At 40.9% G+C, this 9,815-nt stretch overlaps 1 protein-coding gene across 1 annotated transcript in view; it reads left to right on the forward strand.

The window, feature by feature from the left end:
- The window catches only part of GAS2L3 (growth arrest specific 2 like 3), a 21,437-nt gene extending 15,880 nt beyond the window's left edge, over positions 1-5,557 (forward strand). Inside the window, exon 8 of the mRNA XM_019545136.1 lies at positions 1,962-5,557. Within this exon, the coding sequence (XP_019400681.1) occupies positions 1,962-3,404 (1,443 nt within the window). The 3' untranslated portion in view covers positions 3,405-5,557. The remainder of the gene's footprint in view (positions 1-1,961) is intronic.
- Positions 5,558-9,815: the final 4,258 nt, after the last annotated feature.

Below are 9,815 nucleotides of genomic sequence, written 5' to 3' on the forward strand. Positions count from 1 at the left end.
CAGGGTACGGTTGGCCTTCTTGACTGCCTCCCCACACTGCTGGCCCATGTTCATCGTGGAGTCAATGACGACTCCAAGATCCTTTTCCGTCTCCGTGCTGGCAAGAGGGGAGTTCCCCAACCTGTAAGTGTGGTGCCGGTTCTTCCTCCCCATGTGCAACACCTTGCACTTATCAGTGTTAAACCCACTTGAACAGGGTGCTTTCTACCCCGTCATCCAAGTCACTGATGAAGATGTTGAACAGTGCAGGCCCGAGGACCGAGCCCTGCGGAACCCCGCTGCCCACGTCCTTCCAGGTCGAGAAGAACCCATCCACTACCACCCTCTGGGTGCGGCCCTCCAACCAGTTAGTGACCCGTTTGACTGTCCTGGAGGATGAGGTGGGTGGACTGGAGTCTTCCCTCCCTCCCCCCCCCGAGTGGGGGTTCCAATCCACCCTCACCCCGGCGTGGCTGGGAAAACCGCAGAATGGACCTCCCTTCCCTGTGTTCTCCTTCTCCTATCCTGAGTCAGCATGGGATCTGGGGCGGTGGGAGAGTAGAGCCAGGGGAGGAGGCTGCAGAATCACAGCCTCTCTCCCTGGATTGACTTCAAATTGGAGCTTGATCCCTCAACCTCCCAACCAAACAGCTAACATCCATTGGGTTGGGAGGATTAGTTTAACTCATGGCGCTTTCTTTGAAGCACCATGAGTTAGACCCGGGAGCTGCACTTCTGTCTGCACCTTCTATTGTGTCAAACTGCTGCTGTATAAATAGTTACAACTAAACTGAATTGCCTAAATTTAAAGTTTAGTGCTTTACGTTACTATTTGAAGTCATAAATCGAACTGCAAAGAAGCTAGCTCAACAGAATATAAATGTTGATTTCAATACTGACTAGACAATTTCTGAGGAACTGGGACATTGTCCTCTTGAAACTAACTTGTCTGAAAATATTGCTATAATGTACAGTGTCTAGTAACACACAGTCTTGACAGGAACAATTTTTGCCTTAGCATTTTCAGTTTGCTTTGTATTCTAGACACATTACTTACACTGTTTTGTTTACCTAGTCTAAAGACTGGAAGGAGCTATTGAGTTCAGTCTCCTGCATTCACGGGCAACTGTTAACCCAAGTGATCCCTAAAATTACCACGACATAAGCTCTCCCACAAGGCTCTAGAGAGGAAACTAGAGCCATACGTCTGCTCTCACTTGGTAGCCACTCCCCCTCCCCCTATTGCTTCTGCTGCAGCAAAAGTGAGGGTCTCTAGGCTGTCCCTCAGCTGCCAATCCTGTACCTGCCTCTAGGGGCAGTGTAGTATAGCCCACCCTGCAGTGTTGGGGAGCCTGCGGTAAGAAGCCTGTGGTCCGGCCATATGCATAATGGAGTGGTGGAGGCAGGACCAGAGACAGGAATGCATTAAAGCAGGAAAGCAGGCTGTCTGCATGTGTGTGGGAGAATTGTGAAGTGGCAACTGGGTTGAGGGAACAATACCCATGGTTTGTACTATTGTGGCCCTTATAGCATGCATCCTGCCTAGGGTGTGGCCCCTGGCCACTTTAGAAGTTGTCATAAGTTTAAAAAAAAATAGAGAGGAGACAAAGAGTGCTGCTAATGCCCTGCCACTTCAATGATAGGCAAGTAATTGGCTAATATATTTAAATATATTTAAGTCACGAAAATATTGCCAGTAATGTCAAGAAGGACCAAAACAAGTCTTTGTTTTAGATTCATTTAAAAAAAAAGACGGGGGACAGAATAAAGACGGGGGACAGAATAGGACACTATATAAATGGTACTTTATCAAAGTTACATTGTGGGGTTGTTTTGTTTGATATGTTAATTAATCCCAACGAATTCAAGTTGTAGCATAGGAAGTGATGCTACATATGCATTTTGGCAATATAGTTTATACCAAAGTAGTTATGTTTTCAGTTTCATTAACCTCTTCCTTCTTCCCTCCCAACTTTTCTTAGATGCTGCATGGCAAACACGTGATGGTACGTGTTGGTGGAGGTTGGGATACTCTTCAAGGTTTTCTACTCAAATATGATCCTTGTCGTGTGTTGCAATTTGCAACTCTGGAGCAAAAAATCCTGGCCTTTCAGAAAGGTGGAACTAATGAAAGCACCTCTGATCCATCAGCTAAACCTCTACAGCCTCCTGTAATGAATCCCATATCAGCTGTTAATATGTTTCAGAAACAAAATTCAAAATCCCCAGCTCCTGGTTCAGCAACAAAAGGTGCTCATGCAGTCCGCAGTAAGCAAGTGTTATCTAAACGGCCACAGACACCTGCCCTGGCATCCCCCAGAAGAGCAATGAACACGCCCTCTACGACCAAGCCGGTGTCAGTATGTTCCAAGGTACAAGGTTCCTCAGCATCGGTTGCCCAGTTACCTTTTAAATCTTTAACAAGCACTTCAAAGAAATTGGAGTCTCCTCTGTGTAACTCTCCAACTGGTTTTTCAAAGCAAGCACAATCTGGAAGCAAAAGCTCTTCCCCTGCAGTATTAAGAACAGCTCCTGGCAATTCAAAGACACCGAGTAAATGTATTTGGTCCCGAGATACTCCTAAGGTCAAACTCGTACCATCCCCGAATTCTCCAGCACCAGTGCCACTTTCAGCTGCCTCTTGCTCTCCAAATGAGATGTCTGAATTCTCTGGGACGACTGAACCAATGCCTTCAGAACAAAAATGTGCTCCCTCTAAATGCAAAGTGATATCAACCACAGCTAAATCTAATCTGGTTGCTTCAAAATCCTCACCAAATCCTGCCAAACTGCCTAATGCAAATCTTCATGCTGTATCTAAGCTTACACATTCTTATCAGTCATCTGAAAAAACACCAAAATCCACTTTCAAAAGTCCAATTCAAACAGGAATGCAATCCCAGGCTCCCAGAAGGGTGCTACCACCTGGGACTGGTCTGATGAAGAATAACAGAACCCCTCCAATCTTAAAACAGCCAGATTCTGCATCTGCAGTTAGTAAAACCTCCAAGGCATCACCTGCACTGAGGCCTACAAGCAAGAGTGTGCCTTCAGCTGCTAACAGACGGCCGGCAGGAGAGCATGTACAGGCCCAAAATGTCAGTAGAAACCCTCAGACAGGCCCCAGTTTATCAAAACATCCTGAACGCACTCCATTATCTGTTGTGAGGCTTCCTCAGACATCAGCCAAAGTACAAACTACAAAAAAAAGGGCAGAGCCTTCCACAAAAGGTCAGTCTTCAATTAAAAATTCCCCAAAAAGTGAAAAAACCTTGGCTGACACAGTCAAGAAGCCCCTCTCTAAAGGAAAGACTACAAATAAATGTAGCAAGGGGGTGCCTGGTGTACTTAAAGATCCTGCATTGAAGACTAAATGTGATGATCACTATTTTGTTATGACAGGCAGTAAGAAACCCAGAAAATAAACAGAAATATGTTGTCGTCCCCTCCAACCAGAATATTTTGCAGACTTGATCTTTTTTTTTCAGAACAGCCTCTTACAGCTGCTTCATTCAAAAAGAACATGGATATTAAATACACTACATTAACCATGCTTACTTCTCATACTTGTGTGAAATAGTAGGGGTAATGTTTTTGCTATTGCTGTATAATCTGTCTATATATTTATAGTTAAAGCTCTTTCTACTTTTATAACACTGAAAATTATTTTACTTGCTGGGATGCCTGCTCTCTCTTTGGAGGAGGAGAGGGTATTGCTGAGGCTATCTTTAAGTGGATTTAAGCTCATTTGAGAAATTTCTCCGAAGTGCAATCTAAGTATATTTGGAATGCTCTGGTATGAAAAGTGCCCTGCTGTTGATAGTATTACTATTTAACATGGGCATGCTAAAGCAAAATTTATGTGCAAATATAAATAAGATGATAAATACTTCCCATGTACTTACGGTCAAACTAATATTTCAGTGTTGGATAGGAAGTTCACTTGTATAAAAGTGCTTAATGATTTAGGCCAACTTATTTTAACTTGCCTAGTGATATTTCTGGGGGGAGGTGTTGAATGTGAGATGCTTTAAAATGGTCTGTTATTTCAGCAAGTGATGGACACCCAGCTTCTGAAAACGAGCTCCTTATAACATGTCAAGTTGAGCACGAGTTGCTTCGGAAGGCATTAGCCTAAGCTTCCCATCCATTTAGGGACTTCAAAATATATAATATGCTTAGAGCACCCTTGCCTGCCTTCTGATCTAGTATATGGATGAATTATTTGGTTTGGTAAAATAAGAGTAATGGCTAAGAGAAAAAAGCCACTATATGTGGACATGTGAGCTTAAAACTTCCTTGGAGAGCAGTTTGTAATTGAAAAGGCTCTTGAGCCTTTGAGAGCATTTTTCCTTGTAGCATGTAACAACAGTCTTTTCAAAGTACAGAAATCCCTCTTCTTTTAGCTGCTAAAATGATATTTATATCTTTTGGGGTGTGTGGGGGTTCTTAAATAGTTTTATTTTTAGCAAAAATGCCTTAAGAGTACAGACCGGCAGAGATTCTGAAAACACTGCTTTCCTTTTTAAAAGTGATGGAAAGATAAGTTGGTTCCATGTCACACTTCCTGAGATATCATAGAATCATTGAAAGAAATTGTTAGAGGATGCTCCTGTTGGGATTTTTTTTTTTTTTGCAGTTGTTAATTTTTAAAGATATTTTTCTTCCTAGACTCTTTTCATGCTTTTTAATTCTTCTGCAGTGGGTCTAAAATAGTCATTTTCCTTAGGAGTTACAGAACTGTTTCCCCAGGTGTTACCTCAGAACTGTGTTCACTCTTGTGCAAGAGGCCTCACAAGAATTATGCTCCACTTATAGCTCATTTTAAGCTCGCCAGGTGGGCTTAAGTAGGATTTATCAAGTGCCATGGCTTTGTGCTAACCTTCTGTACAGGAGTGAAAGTCACTTCAAGTATTCATCTTGATTGCTCAGCCTGAAGTCAGGATGAGTACAAAAACCAAAACACAAGCATTAAGAAGAATCCTCTCAATTTTTCAAAATCTACATACCATTGTGTGACTAGCAAAATGGGAAAGTATAATTTTTACTACTTTGCTTAAAAAAATTACATGCGTCTTTACCTACTGACTTGCATCCCCTGACACTATGTAGTATAAATTATTTATTCTTGGAACTGGAACAAAGCAATGGACATGATCTGATAATGTGTTCGAACTTGCAATGGCAGCCTTGTAGATCTCTTAATATCAGTGCCTTGTTACAGTCTCCTTTGTTTATGGCTATATTTAAATTATGCACATCTACTGTACAGAAATGGTTTTAGTCTGCCAGAAGTGGATATTGTCTAAATGAACAACAGGCCAATATTTTGTGATGTTAAACAAACCAGCCTCGATAACTGAGAAAGCAAGTCCTAAAAGCTTGTTTATCTTAAGAAGTGTTTTGAACAAGTCTATCACTAACTAGGTTTATAAATGCATGGGGCTTAAGTCATTGTTATGTAAGTGGAGGAACTCTAACTTCGTTGCTCTTGGTTTTTCTTGTCAATGATTAATTTGACTTGTCTTATGCATTGAGATTCCCTGTTTACAATAAAAGACCTGCTTAAGGTGACGGACTTCCAAGTATTCTATGTTAGATTTATTATACCCTCTTTGCAGATTCTAAGTTTTCTCTATGAACCATTCATAAATATTGTTGATATGTTGACCTTTGTTTGTTAGTTTTTTAATTCTCTATGAGTGGTTACCTGAATATAACACATTACTTTACTTTAAAAGAGAAATTGAAGGGTTTTGTCTTTGGGATCAGTTATCTAATTTAATACACTGAACTTGACAAATCATATTGAAATTTGAGTACCAGGTGGGAACTTTTGAGTTGGTTAAGGGTTGCATCAGGCAAGGGAGGAAATGTGTCTATATTGAAAGTTGTTGCAATAAACCCATACATAGATGAGTAAAGCACAGTAAGTTCAACTGTTGTAGTTACACTGAGATCAAACTGAGCATTCTGCTGAACAAATGCAATAGTTATGCTGACTGTCCAGTCTGTAACCTCTATTGCCTAACTTCATGTGGGCTTATGTGCTATGACTTCATAGTGAGTAAAAAAAATATAGCCGTAATTAACTTAAAAAAAATTCTGAATAGCAAATTACAAATTAGACATGTTATAGAAAATGCAAAAATTTGGAATTTGCTATTCAGAATTGGAGCTATATTAACTATATCTTTTAAAATTAATTAAAAGCTGTATATTTTTTAAAATTCTGAGTTTAAAAAAACCATGAGCCTGTTTTTCACTTGTGCAGATCATACTTTAAAGACTTCTGTTACTTATGTGGCACAAGATGTGAATAAAAACTGTCAAGCCAATATAAAGATACCATGGTCTGTTTTGAGTTAACTTTTCTGGGATAATATTCTGACTTTTAATCAAAACCAGATTTTGAGTAATACTTTGGGTCTGTGTACACATTCACTGATGTGTCATAATTACAGCTCATTAAGTTTAGTACTTGTAATGACAGGTACTAAATTAATGTGCTGTATTTGGCACTACTGCACATTAGTACAGATGAATGCTTTTTTAGTGACATTAATGTGGATTAGACTAAATCTGCACATTAGTACAGATTTTGCCCACAGCTGTAATACGCAGTAGAATTAATCTTCTGCGCAGTAAGTGTCTTGGGTAGATGTGCCCCTTGTGTATTGAAGCACTGCTCAGAGTGACCAAACGCATCAACCTTGTCCCTATGCTTGGAGATGTGGTTTTAAGACTAGTAAAAAAAATATGTCCTTACACTTTAATTTATTCTTTTCTTTGCCCAAAACATGGGAGTATATGCATGTGCAGAAAAGGGTAGAAATGGCCTGATAGTCACACCAATGTTATACCTGCTGGACCCAGTCCTGTTCCAATGAAAATGTGTGACATTCTTGCTATTGACTTTAGTGGGTGAAAGACTTGCCCATCTGAAAGGAGTCTATATCACAGCTGAATAAAATCTGAGAAGGGAAATGCAGACCAGTTATGTGCCATATTTAAAGTGACCAACTGATAAAGTAAACAATTGAAAGTGGATTTTAAAGGTAACTTCTATATGGTGTATAGATAGGAACAACCTCTTCACCCGATAGAACTGTTGTTCTGCCAAATGAAACCTGAACTGTGGTCCTGATAAGCAGCACCTTTTATTGCTGTCCCTGTATTTCTGCTGTCGTAATGCCTCCTAAGCAAAATGCACCAAATTCAGAAGTATAAAAAGAAATCGTATAATCTGTATGTGCAGCAAGTCTTACCACTAACAGGAATTCCACAGCCAAGTTTCCATGCATTTGGGTAAAAATGTATTTATCCTCCACAAATTAGAAAATCTCTTCCCAAGATGCATATATTTGGACAGTAATGTAGAATTCTAAGTCATTTTACTACTGTATTCCTCAAAGACCGTATTCTGGACCTACTGCTCTTAAACTGGTTGTTGCAAAGAATAATTTATTGTATTGTGACATATAACAAGAAAATGGCAACTTCCTGTCAACTTGTTTTACTCTCCGACATAGGGAGAGCAGCAAGCAAACGGTTACTAAAAAATTCACTAGTTATGCAAAACTTCTGAAATTCTTTTTACCCTTAAAATAAGAACTGCCATTGCCAAAATGGGTATTGTCAGATTAGCTTGACCTTTTGAATCAGGCAAACTTAAGTCCTCTTACTTTCTGTCTGGCTTAAGTGTATGGAAATAATGAGAAAGTGTGCATATTAACGTGGCTGCTGGTTTGGAATTACTGATTAAATCAGATCACAGTTTTCCAGTATAAAGGACCAAGTGCAAGCCTGCTGGTGCATTCAATACCCTGAGCTCAGGAAGCGCAAACACTGAACACACTGAAGTGCAAACGCTGAATTTTGTCACATAAGACTTCATAATAATTTTATTCAGCTGCCATTATAAAGTCACAAATTTCTCTCCCAAGTCTTGGAATCAGTATTTTTTATGCAAAAAAGCCTGGCAGAGGTGGCCATTCAAAATCTACTGCATTCAGTGCTATATTGTCTTGTGATCTAGAAGCTTTTTATAAGCAACTGCAGACATTGATTCAACATTCACTGGTGGTGGAATAATATTGCCTTTATATTTGAGTTACAATGCAAGTTCCTTATCTTTCTGAACTTCAGAATGCAGGTTTGAACAGCATGGCTTCATTATACAGAATGCATCATCCTAAATTTGTACTAGTTCTGATTATTTTCTGCTGCAATTTTGATAGAAAATGCAGATTCAAGGACCTGTAAGGATTTTGCAGAAATGTGTTGACTTCATTGGAATTCTTGTCAAAAGTATCAAAATGCTTATAACAAGTCAAACCGCTTCATTTTGAGTCAAGATTTTTGGATACATTTTATGAGAAGCTTTGTAATATGAGACTAAGTGAAAAGCTTTGAGCTTGAGAGAGAATTAGAAATTTCAGTTATCAGGGAAATAATTTTTTTCCTTCATTTCCATGCTTAACACAAGGAATTTTGAAATGTCACAATTTCCCATGAAACAAATTCTATATTTTGATGAGGTCTTAAAAAAGATTCAAGCTAAAAGTCTTCATAGTTTGCCTAATTTCTGTGCATGGTCAAATGCTAGTACTTTTTCTAAAGTTCTTCAATATAAATGTTCCCATAAACTTACTTAAGCTCCAGTTTAAGGCCTCTGTATTTGAGCATTTGATATTCTTCCTTAAGAATGGAATGGTCTTTTATTTGTTGTGTCCTGTAGCATACCCCAGAAACCACATGCAAGCCAATGAAGAATGTTCAAGATTTGTGTGTTGGGTAGTGGGGGTTTAGCATCACAAGCCAACTGGCCGAGAAGACTGGAAGCATACAGGTGAATACATGAACAACAGGTGCCCCCGGCGGCTGGGGGGGCATGGCGATAGGCAGGAACTCCCGCAGATGCTGCTGGCAGCGGCGGTGGTGTCCAGTGGAAATTGCAGACCACCTGCAGATGCTGCTGGTGGTGTTGGAGGCAGGGCAGTGAGTGGTGACCACCTGCAGCCACCGCCAACAGTGTTGGTGGCACCTTTTTGTAGGTGCTGCACTACCACACTTGGGGGGCATGTGCACCCCCTATGCACCCCCTAAGATACACTTAAGATGAATATAACAGGTGGATAAACATTATGGTACACGTACTTAGGACAAATATAACAGGCATTAAACAGTCACCCAATGCTGAAATGCATCATCAGCAGATAAAATAACAAGTGATATTTACATGGAGGGATACTTGCCTTCTCCCTGAACTCCAGGGGCTTTCAAACCAGCCTCTGATTTTTTCTCCCTCCTTTCCCACCTCCGGGAACAACCAGTTACCGTGCAACCAGCTCTGTGCCTATGTCTCTGCTGCTGGGACCTGCCAGATCAGATCTGTTGCACATGCAGGCTCCCCACTTGAGCTCTGCTGCTCTGGCCCACTGGCCCCATTGCAGCTCCTGGATTTCTCTTGTGTTTCTTGCCAGCTACAGCCTGCCAGAAATAGTGCTGCTGCAGTTCCTAATTGGGCTGTGTGAAGCTTTGCTGGCTGTTTGGTTTCAACTCGTTTCAAGCTCAAAACAGTGAAAACGAACCAAAATGAAGGGCTTTGAAACAGAGTGCACAGCCCGGGGCAAATCAGCTTGTGCAGGGACCCGGTCCTGAGGCAGTGGTGGGTTCCTGCACGAGCCGATATACCCCGGGCCCTGTACTGGAGCTGGTCCAAGGAGATTGCAGACCTGGCACAAATAATCTTATGCAGGGACATGTCCCTGCCCCAATCCCGGGGCAGGGGCAGGTCCCCACACGAGTTCATTTGTCCCAGGGTCACCTGCTGC

Source organism: Crocodylus porosus, unplaced genomic scaffold (genome assembly GCF_001723895.1).
Source record: "Crocodylus porosus isolate Cpor-Errol unplaced genomic scaffold, CroPor_comp1, whole genome shotgun sequence".
NCBI lineage: Eukaryota > Metazoa > Chordata > Crocodylia > Crocodylidae > Crocodylus > Crocodylus porosus.